The following is a 17,711-nucleotide window of genomic DNA, read 5'->3' as shown; positions in this document are numbered from 1 at the left end:
CAGCTCTGCACGCGGCATGGCAACCCCCCCTTGGCCAACTGAGCTGGGGGTCGGCAGCAGGACGGAAGGGCTCAGCCTCTGTGGAGTGTTGTTGGACAAACTTTCACGTGGTCTCATCCCAAGGAAGCAGAGACAATGAATCGAATCGCGCCTCTTCAAAACAGACACAAAATTGCCGGGAACCACCCGAGGGAGGGGCCCTGCCCCGCACAGCCAAGCGTGAGCCCAGGGCGGAGGTTAGTGACAACTTTTAAGGCCGACAGGAGAATGTGAACACGCGGGGCCCACAGCCCTGGCCGCTGTCCTCTGCAGAGCACTGGGGCAATGCCCGGGAGGTCAGATGTCATCTGCAATTACCTGGCTGTGACAGCAGCGTCGCACACCTGCAGGGAATGCCCCTTTCTTAAGAAATGCACACGCAAGTATTTAGGGTGAAGACTCGAGATGCCTGCAACTTGCTTCCAAGTGGCTCGTCGAACAAACGACGACGACGACAGCAACAAATACATGTACAGAGAGAAGCGCGAGTGCAAGTGTGGCCAACGTGACCCGTCAGCCCAGAGAGCCAGAACCGTCTCTAAGAAGAACAAAGTCAGAGGAATCACGCATTCTAATTTCAAAACTTACCACAGAGTTACAGATATAAAAACAGCGTGGCCCTGGCAGGAGGAGAGACAGACCAGTGGGACAGAAACGGAAGGTCTAGAAATGAACGCACATGCCCACAGTCAGGTGACGTCACGCAGCGCACCAATTCCACCCAGCGGGGTGGTGCTGGGACAACTGGACAGCCACGTGCCACAGAACGAAACTGACCTCTAACTGCCTCACATCATAGATAAAAAGGAACCAGCGAGGCATCAACGACCTAATGTTAAGAGCTCAAGTCATAGAACACTTAGAAGAACCCATAAGGAAAAAAACTCTGTGCCCTTCAATTTAACAATGGATTCTTAGATATCAACCAAAAGAAGAGAACAGATAAATAGGACTTCAGTTAAAACGAGAAAACTTGTGCATCAAATGACACTTTCAAGACAGTGAAAAGACAACCACAGACACAATGTGAAAAAATCATTGTAAATCACATATTCGAAAGGATTTACTATCCAGGACACATAAGCAACTCCAACAGCTCAACAATAAAGAGGAAAAACCCAACTTTAAAAATGGGCAAAGGACTTGAATAGATGATTCTCCAAAGATGCTCAAATGGCCAAAAAGCACTGAAGATACCCAACGCCATCGCCATCGGTCATTAGGGAAATGCAAATCAGAACCACAGTGAGACACCACTTCGCACCCACAAGGGTGGCTACTGCCGAGAATAACGGAAACAACAGGTGTTGACCAGGATGCGGGGAAACGGGAACCCTGCGTGTTGTTGAGGGGAATGTAAAACGGAGCAGCCGCTGTGGAAAGGGCTGGCGGTTCCTCAAAAAGTTAATCACAGAACCGTCAGATGTGCCCGCAGCTCCACTCTTAGGTATATACTCAAAAGGACTGAAAACAGCAAACAGGTAGTGTTCAGAGCAGCCGAAAGGGGCAAACAACCCAAATGTCCACCAACTGGGTATGCTGAGAAAATGGAATATTTTTCCTTGACGAAAATGAAGGAGAGCGAGTATGGCTCGAGCAGTTGAGTGCCCGCCTCCTACATCAGGAGGTCCCGGGTTCAGTTCCCAGTGCCTCCAAAAGAAAAAAAAACAAGCAGACAACAAGCAGGGGAAGGAAAAACAAGAAACTGACAAAATGTGCTCGCCAAGTGCGATGTGTGTGCCACGACGATGCGGGAGGTTGTCGGTGTGGGAGGAGTGGGGGGGTATACGGGAACCTCATTATTTTTTAATGTAACTTTTTTGTGTGATGTATGTATCCTCAAAAAAATACAATTTACAAAAATGATGAGGCACGGGGGTGAGGAGTAGATTATATGGGAACTCTTATGGTTTTTATTTTTTGCTTTTTAATGTAACATTCCTTGTGCTCTATTAACTTTAATAAAAAAAAGAAAGAAAGAAACTGAGCCAAGAGACACGGGAGCCATCTCGGGGAGGGGGGAGGACAAAGGAATGAGGTGCTGATGCCGCTGCTACCGGGTAAAGCTCGAGAGCGGGCTGCTGAGTGAAGGAAGCTAGATGCGACTGGCCGTGTGGTGTGCAAAACCACTTACAGGAAATGTCCAGAGCAGGTCAGGCCACAGAGACAAGTACATCGGTGGTTGCCAAGGGCTGGGGGGAGAGGGAGCGGGGAGTGTGTCTGCTTAACAGGGACGGGCTCCCCTCAGGGGTGGTGAGAACGTTCTGGAACTGGACAGAAGTGATGCTGGCACACCACCGTGAATGTCCTAAACGCCCCTGAGCTGTGCACTTCAAAACAGTCCAGTCCCTCTGCCTCGTGTTGCGCTCGTGCACTCGCTGTCTGCTCTCTGTCCTCCATCCACTGTGTGTTCCTCTGTGTCTGCTTGTCTTCTCATTAGGCGGCTCCGGGAACCGATCCTGGGACCTTCCGGAGTGGGAGAGAGGCGCTCACTCTCTTGCGCCACCTCGGCTGCATCTGCTACGTCTCCTGCTGTCTCTCCCCGTGTCTTTCTGTTGCGTCATCTTGCTGCACCAGCTCTCCGCACAGGCCAGTCCCTCTGTGGGCTGGCACTCCTGCGCGGGCAGGCTCGGCCGGCTCGCCTTCACCAGGAGGCCCTGGGAAACGAACCCTGGACCTCCCGCAGAGTAGACGGGAGCCCAATCGCTGGAGCCGCAGCTGCTTCCTTGAAACGGACTATTTCACGTCCTGTGACCTTCACTGCAGTTGGAAGAACGTTCTCGGTGGGGGAGTCCAGCTCAGCCCTTGTCCGTGTGGTGCAGCCTGAGCCCTGGGCGAGGCTCCTCACCACCGGCTCAGTTGGTCCCAGCAGGGACACCTGACCTTGGCCTCAGGCCTGTGCCTGGGGCAAGAGAGAAGGCCCACCTGGGGTTGCTCCCAGCGCAGCGGCAGCCGGGAGCACCCTGTCCACAGCAGCCCCGCCCCTGGCCGGCAGCGCCCTCCCACCCGGCGCCAGGCGGGCGCCGCAGGGCCAGCGGCTGCGTGAAGCGTGGCCGTGACCACGGGCTGGGCGGGCAGGGATGCCTGGGCGAGGGTGGGCTGGCTGCCCGTCACACTGTGCAGCCAGAGCCCAGGAACCAGCATTTCCTGAGTGTCACGCAGGGGACATGTGACAAAGAGCTGACAAAGCAACAAAATGCTGGGCCTCATCCCCCAGCTTTTACAAACTCTGCGAGACCCCCGCTCGCAGACTGTGGCTGAGACCCCGTGGCCACCCCCACGGCTCTGCACCTGCCCTTCCCACTGTGGTTCCACTGCCCCCCGAAAGGGCCCCCGGGACGATGGCGCAAGGTGGTGCGGCCATGCCTGTCCCTCCGGGGGCCACCCACAGCCAGGGGAGCAGAGCTGGAACACAGACCCTGCCCCCTGGCTCGCGGGGACACCCCAACAAGATGGGATCCTCGGGGCCAGGACCAGGAGCATGATGGGGGCCCCTCCAGCACGGCCCCGCCCACCAGGAGGCCTTGGCAGCCCCTCGGGCGGGCGGACGGCCGACGGTGCTCCTCTGCGGGGAGGGGTGAGCCCAGGGCGGGGCGCGGGGCTCCCGGGAGGTCAGCTCTCAGAGACCCCGAGCCATGAGCCCCAGCCCGGGACGCCGCGGAGACTGAGCAGGGGCCGCGGGCACCAGGGAGCGCCGACTCCCAGGGGGGCCTCGGATGGAGAGAACTGGGCGCCCCCAGGCAGCGGGCCCCACGCAGCCACGACAGCCGCACCCAGCGCCCACTGTGCCGTGCCCAGGCCCCACGCAGCCACGACAGCCGCGCCCAGCGCCCACTGTGCGGCGCCCAGGCCCCACGCAGCCACGACAGCCGCGCCCAGTGCCCACTGTGCCGCGCCCAGGCCCCACGCAGCCACGACAGCCGCGCCCAGCGCCCACTGTGCCGCGCCCAGGCCCCACGCAGCCACGACAGCCGCGCCCAGCGCCCACTGTGCCGCGCCCAGGCCCCACGGCTGCCGGGGGGCAGGGCCGGGAGGCTGTCCTCGGGGAGGACACGCACGGTACCGCCCTCCGTCCCGGCGCCGGCACAGCCGCCTGCTTCCCCACACCCGAGGACCTGCTGTTCCCCCGGGGGCTCCGGGAGGCCGGGGCGTGCTGCGGCAGGGCTGCGGGGGCCGGGGCCACCCGCTCTGTCCAGCACAGGCCCCCCGCGTCCTGGGCCATGAGCGCTGGCCTCGGGGGCAGTGCCTCTGCTCCGGCGGCCAAGGCGACGCGCACAGCCCGGGCCGCGGCACTACAGCTTCCTTTACGAGCCAGGCGGGGGCGCCAGCGGGAGTCCCGGCCCCAGCCAGCCTCGGCCAGCCACGCCAGGGGAGCCTCGACAGAGCCGGCAGAACCCCTGGGCGCCGTGGCCACAGGGGCACCTGCCCAGGGGGCTCGGCCCCCTCCAGGCTTCTCCGCGGCCACCCCGTGGCCCCAGCTGGTGTCTGACCGGCCCACAGGCTGTGGCCTAGCTGAAAGCCCCTCTCCAAAGCCCCGGAAGCTTCTGGAACAAACCCGCCCCCCTTACGGGGCCCCGAGCCCGTGGGTGGCCGCGCTGCAGCCGCCCTCCCTCTGGTGGTGCCGTGCCGGCCTTGGCTGCCCTCAGCCCTGGGCCAACACCACCCTCTGCCTCGCTCCTGCTCCCGTCACCTCCTCCAGGAGGTCTGCCAGCACTTCTGGGACCAGCGCCTGAAACCAAGGGGGCCTCTTGACGCCCGCCTGGCTCGCCCGCCCGGGACCCTGTGACACACAGAGCTGGGGCCCTGGCGTGCCTGCCCGTGCCTGACGCTTTGAGGGCACCCAGGGAAGGCTGCCGCGAGCCCCACACCTGGGCGTGAGGGAGGCCCAGTGCGGCGGCCCAGATGCCGGGTCCTCGTGCTGCCCGCTGCGCGCGTGGCCTCAGAAGCCGCCTCCGGGCCCCGCGGGGCTGGGTGCGGGGCGGGCGCGGGAATGCGGCCGGGGGGTACTGTTGGGGGGAGGGGGGGAGCTGCGCAGTGGGAAGAGCGGGTGGGGCCCAGGCCCCTCGAGCAGGCTGGCCTGGGTCACAAGGACCTGCTGGACGGGGACAAGTGCCGGGAGACACCTCCCCTCCCACGGACCCCTCCCCTGCACGTGAGGGGAGGGGGTCTCCACCAGGGCGTGGTAGTGAAGGGCGAGACGGCGCAGCCCCGGCTCAGGGTAAGCGTGACCACCGGCCTCGTTCTGGGCCCGCGCCTCTCCAGCGGGCCAGTCCTACCCGCCACGCAGGAATCACTAGAGCCGTCTGCCCCGCAGACGGGAGGGGGCGGCGCGGCAACGCCTGCCTGAGGGGGAGGTGTGTCCTCCATCGCCGCCTCCTGCGCAGCAGCGCGGGCGTTCACCTGGCAGAGGGGAATGCGGTACAGGCGCCGGGCTGGTAACCAGGAGGCGCAGACGCCGGGCCCCGCAGCCTGCGGGCGGCGCCCGTGCCCGGCGCCCAGGCCGCCCAGCGCGTCCTCCCCGGGCCTGCCCCGTGCCGGGCGTGGGCCCAGGGCACCCGGGGCTGCCCGTCACAGTGGGAGGCAGGCCGGCAGCACCCGGGGTGCAGCGAGATGGACACGGGGCCGCTGCCGAGCGCTGGCAGGGAGGGGCACGACTGTGATGGGGGCTGGGTCCCGGGGGCGGCGGCCTCTAGGCGGTTCCCGGGGACAGAGCACCTGCCTTCCGGGTCCTAGAGGGCCCGGCCCCTGCCCGGCAGCACCCACCCCGCTTCCACACCGGGGGCGCCCCCACGGCCAGGAACCCCCTGGCGGGGCAGCAGGGAGCGCAGAGGAGGGCGGCTAAGATGACGGACTTGGGCACGTCCCCGTCCTCCAGCCGGGGGACCCCGGGCCCAGCCCCTGGCTGCGCCCTCGTCCTGTCCTGATGCCCCTGCCACCCGCCTGCCCGGCGGACGTGCCCCAGCCCGGTGAGAGGTGGCCCCGGAGGGCGGCCGGGCTGGCCTGCCCCGGCAGAGCCCTAACCCGGGGGCCCGTGCCGGCCCGGCCGCCCTCCCCGTGGTAACCAGAGCCGGCTCCTCCGCGCCGAGCCCAGAGAGGCCTGAGCAGCTGCCGCCCGCGCCGCGGCCCAGCCTGGGGCATCTGAGGGCCGCGAGGTCACCCTGCCCTCCCCGCCGGGTCCCCAGCCCGCGCCACGCCAGCCCCGGGCATCACGCCGCCCAGGAACGCCCCTGCGGGGGCCCATTCTCCAGCTCTCCTTGCAAACATCTAGGAGACGCCCGGTGGGGAGAAAACTGGCCCACCCCTGTCGACGCGGGAGGCGGGTCAGTGAACGCTGGCCCCGTCGCAGGAGGAAACAGCCTTCCAGTGGGGACGGTGACAGGCTATGGCATCCAAGGGCAGCTAGGGGCAGACCGTTAAAAGCCTAGGGCCCGGGGTGTGAGGGGGGAGAGGCAGGAGGGAGGGCGGGGAGGGGCAGGGCAGCGGAGCCGCGGGCTCCTCCAGGAAGGAGACATGAGAGAGCGGGCCGCTGGGAACGAGGGGCTCCCGTGCCGCCGGCACCCCCTCCCTCCTGCCTCCGTGTGCCTGGCTCCAGGCTCCGTGAGTCCCGGGCGGTCTGTGCAGCTTGTCTGTGTCCGCCTGGGACACGTGCGGAAGGCCGCACCAGAGGGTGGCGGGGCCGACAGCGGGGCCTCGAAGGCGAGGGACACAGGCGGGGCCGGCCTCTCACGCCCTCTCGCCTGCGGGAATTTCCACCACACGCAACGGGAACTACGCGGGGGCGGCCTGTCCCAGGGTCGCCGGGCCCCTCCCTGGAGCTGCCGCACCCCAGGCTGGCCTGGGCTCTGCCTGCTGCCCGCTCGGCCCTCCTGGCCCCTGCAGGTGGGGGAGGGTGGCGGCGCTGCTTCCGGGGCCTCTGGTGTCTCCCAGGCACCCGTCCCTGTCCTGTGGGGGCTGGAGGGGTCGGGTGGGCCTGGCTTCCAGGCGGCCGAGTGCAGCCACCAGAAGCCGCGCCTGGCGCTGGACCCGGCTCGGCCGCCCCTCCCTGAGCCTCGGTGACCAGGCAGCCCTCCGAGCCTCAGGGGAGCGCCGCACCCCAGGCCCGCGGGCACACGGCAGGTGCTGCGAGCACCCCCGCCGGCACCAGGCGTGCCGCCCCGGCCCGAGGGACCCAGCCGCACGGGGAAGCGCGCGTTCCGAGCTCTTCAGGCCTCTCAGAAACGGCCCCTTCTGGACGCAGGCCACCGATTTAGGGCGCTGGTGACCTCGGTGGGGGGCGCCGTTCCACCAAAAGGTTTTCCTTCTTCAAGCGGTTGGGGCGGGACGCCCGTGGGCAGCTGCCCAATCAGCCTCTGTTTTCCTCAAACGTCTCACTCGCTTATTCTCTTAAAACACGCGACGACAGCACAAGCAGCGTTTCTGCTGGTAGCTTACAGGGCAGCTCACGGACTCAGAAAGTGACGACCCTTCTTCAAGAGGGGCTCTGAGGACCAGGCGTCCGGGGGACCCGGGACCCCCTTTCCCCCCTTTCCCGTGGGCTGGACAGCTGGGGAAGGCGGTGGCCTCCAGGTTCCCCGGGGCTGGAGAAGGACCCCCCCCGCAGGGAAACCCCAACTCTACATCTCAGAGATCAGCGCCGGAGGCCCTGCAGGGGCGCGGGGGGGGGGGGGGGGTGCAGGGCGGTGAGCCGCGGGGCGCGTGGAGGGACGGCCGAGAGGAGCGGGAGGACACAAAGCGAGGGCTGGCGTCCGCCGCCGGCCGGCCCGTCCATGCTAATCAGCCCGCCCGGGCTTTGTGAGCCGCACAAGGGACGGCAGATGTGCTGGGGTCCCGAGGCCGGGGGCGGGAGCTCAGCCAGGAGCGAGGAAGCAGGGACAAAGCGCACACCGCCCGCCTTTCTTCTCGGGCCTCCCGGGGAGGCTGTGACTGGAGCAGCTGGCAGCACTCGCAGGCCTGCGCCCCAGCTCCCAACGGCCTCCGGCCCCCCCCTGCCCCGTTTGCAAGAGAGGAAACTGAGGCACAGAGCGATGGCCACGGGGAGCGGCTCCTCCAGGGACCCGGCAGGGGGTCCCGTGACAGCTTCCAGGAGGGGCTGTCGGCGGGGGAGGCCATGGGAGCTTGGGAACCGCGGGTGGGTCGGGGCCAGCAAGGGAGGTGCCCGAGCAAGAGCAGCCACCGAGGGAGCCTGGAACGAGCTCCCAGGAGGGGCCGCCCCCGTCGGCAAGGGACGGGGGTCTCCAGGGAAGACACACCCCCCCAGGAGGTGACTTGAAGTGGCAGCCCCTGGCCGGCTGGGGAGAAGCAGGATGTCCCGGGGCCCATGGCGTGGGCAGCTGCCAGAAGGGCCCTGGCCGGGCCTGGGGCTCTGCGTGCCCCCGGGCCCCGGCGCCTGGGAGCACAGGATGTGTGGGCTGGGGGGCCCCCCGTGGCCCAGCACACGCGGCTGCAGATGCGGCCCAGAAGCGGGGGCAGCCGCTGCCCGTGCCACAGGCGCTCGGCCACGAGGCAGGGCGTGGGGAGCCTGGCTCGGGAGCGTGGAGAGAGAGCCCCGGGGCCAGCGCGGGAGGGCGGCAGGCGCGGCAGGGACCTGCCTCTGAGGCCCCCGGGGAGAGCGCCAGGGTCTGGAGCGGCGCCTCGTGACGCCGGGCCCAGCAGGGACCCGACGCTGCTGCTCACGCTCTGTGCCTCGGTTTCCTCACGCACAAAGCGGGAAGGAGCCGGGGCTGCCGGGGCGCCGCGGGGGCAGGGCTGGGCGCGGGAGGGGCCGTGTCCCCCCAGGCCCCGAGCGCCCGCCCCGGCCCAGTCTGCTGTTGCCATTCCAACCCTCCGGAACGTTCCTCTTGGGTCTGCCCGGGGCCCCCCATCAGTCTGCTGGTTTACTCCATCCTCCCTGGAGGTGAGGAAGCCACAAAGCGCCCCCTGTTCATGCGAAAGCTGAGCTGCCAGGGTCTCCGTCCTCGCCCAGAGGCTCATCCCAGCCCGGGCCGCCCGGCCGGTTCCTGCGCAGAAGCACCATGCCGCGGCGCCCACACGCGCCCCGCACCCAGCGAAAATGGGCCCAGTGAGCTGGGGGGTCTACCCACACCCCTGAAGAAAACCAGCCCAGCCCCGCTCCTGCCGGCGCCGCGGGACACGAAGCGCTTTAACGAGACGGCCGAAAACGGGGAATCAAAGGGGGCTCTCCCCTCCCTGTGCTAGGAAGGGGTGGGGAGAGGGCCCCCCACACCGGTCTGGACCTGCTTTCAAGAAAGCCGGCCACCTGGCCACCGGGAGCCGCCGGGAGGGGCCGGCCTGGCTGGACAAGCGCCACCCGGGGAGCTGGCACGGCCGGCTGCCCACGTGCATGGCTGGCCCGCATGGTGAGGAGAACGCCTCGAGGCCGGGCACCGCGTGGGGCTACGCCACCACAAGAGCTAAGAGGACAGCCCCCAGGAGGGCTCCCCAAGACGAGGGGCTCGGCAGGGTCCCCATGACTCTGCGCCTGGCGCGGCTGCCCTCCCAGGGACACAACTCCTCTTCCGGGCGCCGCGGCAGGACCGGGGGTCTAGTGATACCCCACATGGCACCCGCTCAGGGACACGCAGCTCCCCCAAACCGCCCTCCGCTTGTCCACTGAGGAGCAAAGAGCCAGGGTGGCGCGGCCAGGGCCGGGGGTGCCGAGGCGCGGTGAGGCAGGAGGCGTGCGCCCTGCTCTCCTGGCTCCAGTCGTCGTCCCCCCCCACCCCCACCCCTCCAGGCCCACGGGCTACACCCCACCCCCAGGGCAGGCCTCCGCCTTGGGTCCTCCAGAGGGGCCAGACACTTCCAGCAACTCCCAGCACTCCCGATCCCCTCGCCTCACAGCTGAGGACGCTGAGGCCCGGGTGGGCGGTGGGCAGGGGCCCGGGGCGTGCACCAGGCAGCGGCTAAGGCCGCCTGCTCCTGCCCTTCCCGCCGGCTTCCACGCCCTTCCCGGGCAGAGGCCATCCCTGCCCCCCACCTGCCCCTCTCGAGCTCCTCAGCAGATTTGAGTCTCCCACAGCGACATCGCTTCTGGAAAGGAGGGTGCTGGCGTGTTCGCAGGCAAGCGTCTGCGGCCCCTGGCCCCCCAGGACCCCGAAGTGGGGCCAGGCATTTATCTCACTGGTCGCCGGAACCCCAGCCCCGGTCAGCGAATGAACGGCAATAGCCGCCACGCACAGCCGGCGGGGTCCACTCGTGTGCGGCGCCCGTGGGGCAGACGGCTCCCCGCGGGTGCTCGGCACCCCGTCCCCGGAGCCCGCTGACCGGGCACCCGGGACCTCCTGGGCTCCCGCCCGCGGCAGCCTCTGACCCCGCGACCCCGCGCTCCTCCTGCCCCCTCAGCGGGCATCCGCCCCGGCGGCCAGGGGCCCGTGCAGGCCACGGCCCCGCGTGTGGCCCTCTGGGGCTCACTCGCCAGGAACCGCCCCGAGAGCCCAGGGCCAGGCGTGGTGCGCTCCTCGGGGGCTGGCCGGGAACGTGTCACGGGCACACCTGCAGCCTGCCACGGCCCTCCAGGGCTGGGGTGTCCTGCCCCGGGCGGAGGCCGCCGGAGGAACCTGCCGCCAGCCCTCTGGCGGCCTCCAGGCCCGGCGGTCGCTTCCCCCAGGGTGGCCCTTCCGTCCCGGCACACTCGCTACTCCCCACCTCCCCGACACAGCGAGCAGGGTCCCCTGGCAGGGACCTGTCCCCGCCGGCGAGGGCTTCCCGAGCCTGCCCCGCTCTGCTGGGCCCGTCTCCTGGGCCCGATGCCCATGCCATCGCGGGGTCCACTTCGCACACCGCCCTCCTTCCAGGGGACCCTGGACGCCCGCCTGGGCCAGGCGCACACCTGGCACCCCAGCGCTGCCTCCCGGGGCTGGCCAGTCCCCATGCCTCGTCCCACAGACGGGCCAGCAAAGCGAGTTCACCGGCTGGGGTAGGAGACAGCTTCCCATGCTCGAAAGGAACCTGGGGCAAGCGGACGTGGCTCACCTGATAAGGCATCCGCCTACCACACGGGAGGTCCGCGGTTCAAACCCAGGGCCTCCTGACCCGTGTGCAGCTGGCCCATGCGCAGTGCTGATGCGCTCAAGGAGTGCCGCCCCACATAGGAGTGCTGCCCTTCCGGGGACACAGCTCCTCTTCCAGGACCCACAGCAGGACCTGGGGCCCAGTGATACCCCACTTGTCACCTGCCGTGTGTCCCAGGAGTGGGGCCGCCCACACAGAGAGCCGATGCAGCAAGATGATGCAACAAAAAGAGACACGGGGAAGAGACAGTAAGACACACAATGAACTACGGAGCTGAGGTGGCGCCAGAGAGCAATTGCCTCTCTCCCACTCCGGAAGGTCCCAGGATGGGTTCCCAGAGCCGTGGAATGAGAAGACAAGCAGACACAGAAGAACACACAGCAAAAGAACACAGAGAGCAGACAATGGCAGGGGGGAAGGGGAGAGAAATAAATAAATTTTAAAAAGGAATCGCAGCTCGGAGAAATGCCTCTCGATTTTAGGAAACCAGCAAGGGCGAGGGAGAGGACAAACAGCAACGGGCGCAAGGCCCCCCACTGGGGTGATGGGAGCTGGGGAGGGGCTCCGCCAGGTGGAGCAGGCGGCGGGCGAGCCCTCCTGAGGCGGGAGAGGCCGCCGGCTCAGCCCCCGGGCACGGAGGCTCAGAGATGCCGGCCTTTCCAACTCTGCGGAAGTGCAGAGGCGGATTTTGCTGGGCAGTCACCCTGTTTTTAAAATACCCAAGGCAATTTCCACTTTAACCTGGTGTCGCCACGGCATTCTACCAGTGGGTCGGTCGGGACGACCCGGCCACACGTCGGAGCCTCCGTGCCCTCGTCCCTAACGCCCTGGGCAGAGGTCACCCTGGCTGCGTGACTCAACCCCGAGCCGATGACGCGCTTCTGGAGCCGGGGTGAAAACCTCCTGTGCCGCGCCCCTCTCGCCTCCTCTCGTCGGGGAGGCTCCCGCAGGCTTCCCCTCCCTGCTGCGAGCCACAGCCATCCTCGGCTGCAGGAACCTTCCGGAAGTACCCCTTTGTGTCGTACTGGGCCCCTGAGCAAAAGGGCCTGCGGCTGCGGGAGGCAGCAGAGTCAAGGCCCTGTGGCGTGGGAGGCGCCGCCTTGTCACTCGACAGCCCCTCTCGTCCTTCTCAGGGGCACTCTCGCTCCAAGCCAGGCTGAGCGCACTCCCGCTCCCACAAATGCCCTTCCCCAGCCCTGCGGCCAGATGCACCCCCGGCCCCCCATGCCCTTTCCCCCACAGGAGGAGCAGCCCTAAACTGAACCGTGCACGTGGCCCTTCTGGGACCACACTTCCCAGCCTCCCTTGCAGCTAGTGGCGGTCACATGAGGACCTTCTGGCCAAGAGGGTAAAGCTTTCCCCTTGTGCCTGCTTTCATCTGGGTGAGAGGGCGGGATCTCAGCCGCCACGGTGCGCCTCGAGGATGAGACCTCAGCTCGGGAATGAGGGAGGGGCGTTAGCCAGAAGGACAGGGGCCCAAGCACTGCTGGGACCCCTGCCCTGGCCCGCCGGCCTCTGGGCCTCAGCATAAGGCAGAGCCCAAACAGCGTCTGTTTGAGACACCGCTTCTTTGGGTCTCTGTCGTGCACAGATAAATGGACTCCCAACCACCCTTCCTTCTCAGAATCACTGAGCAAGGCAGGGAGAGGCTCCGACGGTGCCCACGCCCCAGCCGGCGCTGCCGCCCGCCAGCAACGTGACGTGTCCAGGGCTTCCGCCTCCATCTTCCCCTCAGCGAGACGGGACTGGTACCTACCCTGGACCTCACGGGACGGGCCTGAGGGCTGGGAGGGTCACGGCCAGCAAGCCAACCGGCCCGCGCCATCCCGAAAGCGGACGTGGCCTGCGGACCCAGGACATGCCATGAGCCAAACTACCACGCGCAAGGAAAGCCTTTCTGTTTCTCTTCAGTGATGCAGCGGATCGGCGACACCGGCGGGGGCTGGCTCCCGCTCCTCCCGCCGGCTGCGTTCATTATCCCGGGGGGGGGGGGGGCACGGGCTTTTTTTCTGTGCAGGGTTGAAGCCGACATGTTTTCGGCTTTGTGGGCCACCAACTACGGTCTTGGCTGAACCTTCTTTTTTTTTTTTTTAAGTCAGCCCCTCGGGAGTGTAAAAACCTCTCTGGGGCAGGCTGACCCGTGTCCCTCGAGGAGGTATGCTGGATTGGGGAGCAGGGTCAACTTAGAGGACGTCCTGTGGGTCAGGGTGGCTCCCAAGCCATGCCAATGGGCGTCCCTCCAAGAGGAGGGGAGGACAGACGGCCGAGGACGTGGAGCGGAGAACGCCAGGCAAGCAGAGGCGCCCTGGGAGGAGACGGCCACGAGGAGGTGGAGGCAGAGGCGGGTGCTGTCGCTCTGGGCCGAGCGCACTGAGGGGCGTGGGCAGACCACCGGAAGCAGGAGGGACCCTGCAGGCGCCGGGGGGGGGGGGGGCCCGGCCTGGCTGACCCTGGCCTCCAGGTGGAAAGGATGAATTTCTGCGGTTTTCAGCCACCCAGCCCCGAAGTCTGGGGGGCTTTCCTACGGCACCTCTAGACGACTAACGCGCTCCCCCAAGTCCTACGGTGTAAAAACAGGGGGCAGGCCTGATCTGGCCCGTGGGCCGAAGGTTGCCGACCCCCAATTTATACTACTCTGTTCCCCAGCTGCCTCCAAGGACAAGACTTGGGGAGATCAACACAGGCTTCTGCAGAGCGGGGTATACAGCAGGTGCTCAATCAACAAGAGCATGCTGCCAGGAGCAAGGTGAGGGCGCCACGGAAACACAAATACCCTTCGGACGTCGTGCGCTTTCCCGAGCGTCCCCCTAGCTTGACAGCGAGTGTCCTCGAGGCTGGGCACGTAAGCAGCGCCGCGGCCCCCTCCCCGCCCCCGGCGCACAGGTGGCAGAGGGCGCCCGGGAGCGTGACTAGAGGAAGTCACCCGGCGCCTGGGTCCCGGGCAGCGGCCCATCCCTCCCTGTCGTTTTCAAACGGGTGTTTTTGCTGGGGTTTCCCCCGCGTGCCTTCGCAAACTGAAATCCAGGCCCGGCCCGAGCCGCAGGTCTCTTCTCTGCCGGGCGGGGGGTGGGTGGGAGAGTCCAGACAGGCAGGCAGAGTCACCAGTGCCGACCGAGCAAGAAATGCCACACGGTCATCCCTGGAAGGGGACGCCTCGGGCCGAGGAGCTGGGGCTTCCCGGGAAGCTGCCGCCCTGCACGGGGAGGGCAGCCGGCGGGGCGGGAACTCCGGAGGCTGGGCCGGAGCTTCGGCCGGGCCCGGGAAGCCTGGGCCATTTGTCCATGGGACACCGGCCATGGTGACTTCAAGTGGCCCAAAGTGTGGGGGGGTCCGTTCCCCGCAGCTGAGCGGGCAGGGCTGTCCACACCTGTCATTTTGCGCACGGAGGTGCCGACACCCGGGAATGGGGCGGCAAATCCTGCCACCCACAGCCTCTCCTGGCTCTGCTGAGTTGGGCAGAGGGCACAGCCCCAGGAGCCCCTCTCCCAATTCTTGGGGTGAGGGGACAGCCGGGCAGCCCCGCTGCAGAAGGGGTGCCCCCCTAGAAAGCCAGCACTTCCCGACCCCAGGCCAACAGCGCCGCTGTCGGTGACATCTGTGGCAGTGGCTGCCGTTGACCGAGTGTTTGCCACACGCTGGGCACCCTGCTCCACACGCCTCGTTCTCGGCCGCCACATCCCCTAGGACCTAAGCGGTCGTATTCCCAGAGCAGATGAGGAAACCGAGGCTGTCAGCAGGCAAGGGTTGCTACAGGGGAAGAAACAGGCTGGGGGGCAGGGAGGGAGGGATTGGCTAGGTCAAGGCCGCAGCACTGTGGCCCACACCTGCTGGACTCCACGGTCAGGGCCCTCGCCAGGACCCAAAGGTGCTCTGCTCCACCTGCCACGCCGGTGAGGCCCGTGTCCCCGTCAACATGACAGAAGCAAGGCTCAAGGATCCAGCAGCACCAGCAGCTCCCGGCACGCCACCGGCCGCCGGCTTTCTCCTTAAAGAATTCTCACTCTGGGCAGGGGAAGGGCAATGGGGCTCCTGGAACCTTCTCGACTGGCCCCGGAAGGATCCGGGTTGGAAAACGCCGCAGCTGGGGAAGGAAGCACCTCCCCAGAGCAGGCTGGACGCCCCCGGCAGCCAGATTCGCGTCCCGGTCACCGAGGAAGGGGACGACTTGGCCCACCCAGATGCCACTTCCTCCAGGGCCCGGGCCACCTCTGCGCTTTCCCAGGACTCTCAGCCCGCGCTCCCTGCCCGCCTGGCTGGGCCTGCTCTCCCACCCTGCGTGTGGAGGCCCCACGCCCCAGTCCTGGGACTTTGCACCCAGCCCGGCGCACTTCAGAGCAATTCTTCCCTGGGTGCTATCCTCTCCGGTCCCCCTTGGGGACAGGCGACGCCTCAGCCGACCCCAAAACCCAACCACCTCCGTGCCTATGGCCAGCCCGCCGGGGGAGCAGGTGCACACGCTCAAGAGCTGGGCGCTCAGCGCACAAACACGTCGGGTCGTCCGGCCTCGTCACTGGCCCCATCTTCCGGGTGAGGAAAGTGAGGCGCAAAGTCACACAACTAGAAAAACTTCAGGGCACGGGTCCAACCCGGGGAGTGGATTAGAGATCTTCGAGTCTGAACCCCAAAAACCTGTGCAGGGGGCCTTACTTGGTCTTTGCAGATGCAATGAAGCCAAGGATCATGAGATGAGGCCATCCTGGGCTCAGAGCGGGCCCTAAATCCAGACAGCTGTCCTGACAGGAGGCAGAGAGACACAGGGACGAGTCCAGATGGAGACAGAGGCACCAGAAGCTATGCGAAGGCAAGGAAGGTGATTCTGGACTTCTGGCCTCCACAGCCACGAGAAAATAAAAGGTTTATTGAGTCAAGCCACCACGTCTGCAGTGACTTGCTATGACGGTCCTAGGAAACGCAGACTCCCAGGCATGGCCGACTCCAGAACCCACGTTCCTAACGCAAGCCAATGCGACTCGAGCAGAAAGGGGGAAAAAATTCTGTCAGACCCTTGAGGACGTATCAGGCAGCGCGGGGGGAACTGTGAGAAAGGCGGACTTTCTCCTCTTTAAAAACCTCTCGGCTACGAATTACCTCAGAAAGAGAAGGGCCGTCTTTACACCTCACAACCGTCTCACGAAGACAAAAACACAAAACGTGAAGACTCTCCTAGAGAAAGATGTTCACGTTATCCAGGAACCTGGGTGCGGAGCCGAACGAGAACCGTCAGTACTATCTCTGCAATTATTCTATACAGCGGAAGCTGTTCTAATACGAAATAAGTTTACTTAAAAATAAAAATAAAAAATAACAGCTCTCCTGGGATGCCTTAAGAGTCAACCTCTTATAGAAAAAAAGGAATTAAATTAAATTAAATTAAAAAAAGAGTAAACCTTTTGAGGATAAGTCCCGGGACCCGAGTTTGGGAAAGGCTGCCCTACATTTTTCTGTTCAGGACAGAGCCGGCCAGAAAGGCTCGCCAAATGAATGGACCTGCTCGTGAACCCGGGAGCCTGCCCGGTTTGCAATGGAGCTCGAGTGCTGGTCCGACTGGGCTCGGGCGCCCACCTGAGATCCCCGCTTCTCCCTTCTCCTCTGGGGCCAAGGAAACCCCAGCTCTGTGCCAGCTGTGATGCCTGGGCGGGCAGGAGCTTTGGCTCCAAGTTGAGGCGCAAAGGAAACCCCGTGAGAGCCGACTGCCCCACGCTTCACTTTGGCACGGATACCCGGTGCCCAAAGTGGCAAAAAAAAAACAAAACTCAACACGGACCAAAGCTGGTTAAAGGACCCAGGGGAGACAAAAGCGGAATGAAACAGAATAGCCAGCCGTGAGGGAAGATGGGCCTTCTTCGACAGAAGGGAATGGGAAAGAGTAACAAGAGAAAAGAAAATGGATCAACTGCAAAGACTGCGGGGTCCTTGGCAACACCTTTGTGATTTTTTTTTTCTTTTCTCCCCCCACGGAAACGTCAGCGCCGAGACCCGGCTTCTCAGAACGGACCCGGTTTCTCGCCAGCCCCAGGGCCAGGCAGCAGCACGCGGGGAGGGAAGCCGCTACCTCGCCCCCTCGGGGGCCGGGCCCTGGCCCTCCACGTTCCCACCCGGAGCCCACGCGGGGGCCTCGCTCCAGGGCCCGGGCCCTCCGCGGGTTCGGATCCAGGTCCCGGCACCAGGCTGGGAACCCCCCCCCCCCCCCGTGTCCTCAGCACCCCACGTTGTCTTCCGAGCTGGCCAGAGCCCCCTCCCCGCCGGGCGGCCACACCCGCCCCCGAGTCTCCCCCGCACCCCCAGCTTCCTCCCCGGCCGCCTCCCCCTCGCCGCCCCCCACTTCCTGCCCAGCCCCCCGGCCCCGAGCCCCCCGCGCACGCCCCGGGCGCGCTCTCGGCCCCCCGCGCCCCCCGCGCCCGGCGCGGCCCCGCACTCACGGCTGTAGAGGGCGATGCCCGCCGCGTCGGGGCCGGCGCGCACCTCGAGGCGCAGCGCCTGCTGCTCCGCGTGCCGCTGGATCTCGCCGTTCGCGTCGCCGATGGTGAGGAGGCGGGCGCCGGGGAAGACCGACATGGCCGCGCAGGGCCCCGCGCCCGCGCCGCCCGCGCCGCCCGCGCCCGGCCCCGCCGCCGCCGCCGCTGCCATCTTAGATCCGGCTCCAGGCCCCGCCGCCGCCGCCG

The 17,711-nt window shown here is 66.2% G+C and overlaps 1 protein-coding gene across 2 annotated transcripts in view; it reads right to left on the bottom strand.

Annotated features, from left to right (window-relative positions):
- Nucleotides 1–17,676, bottom strand: part of CARM1 (coactivator associated arginine methyltransferase 1) — a 32,428-nt gene extending 14,752 nt beyond the window's left edge. For both annotated transcript variants that reach the window (XM_058290206.1, XM_071212742.1), the window contains exon 1: nt 17,469–17,676. In XM_058290206.1, the coding sequence (XP_058146189.1) occupies nt 17,469–17,676 (208 nt within the window). The remainder of the gene's footprint in view (nt 1–17,468) is intronic.
- Between the last annotated feature and the right edge of the window lie 35 nt (nt 17,677–17,711).

This window comes from Dasypus novemcinctus, chromosome 30, assembly GCF_030445035.2.
Source record: "Dasypus novemcinctus isolate mDasNov1 chromosome 30, mDasNov1.1.hap2, whole genome shotgun sequence".
Lineage (NCBI taxonomy): Eukaryota > Metazoa > Chordata > Mammalia > Cingulata > Dasypodidae > Dasypus > Dasypus novemcinctus.
The sequence above is the reverse complement of the archived record's forward strand: the minus strand, read 5'-3'. Positions and strand labels throughout refer to the sequence as shown.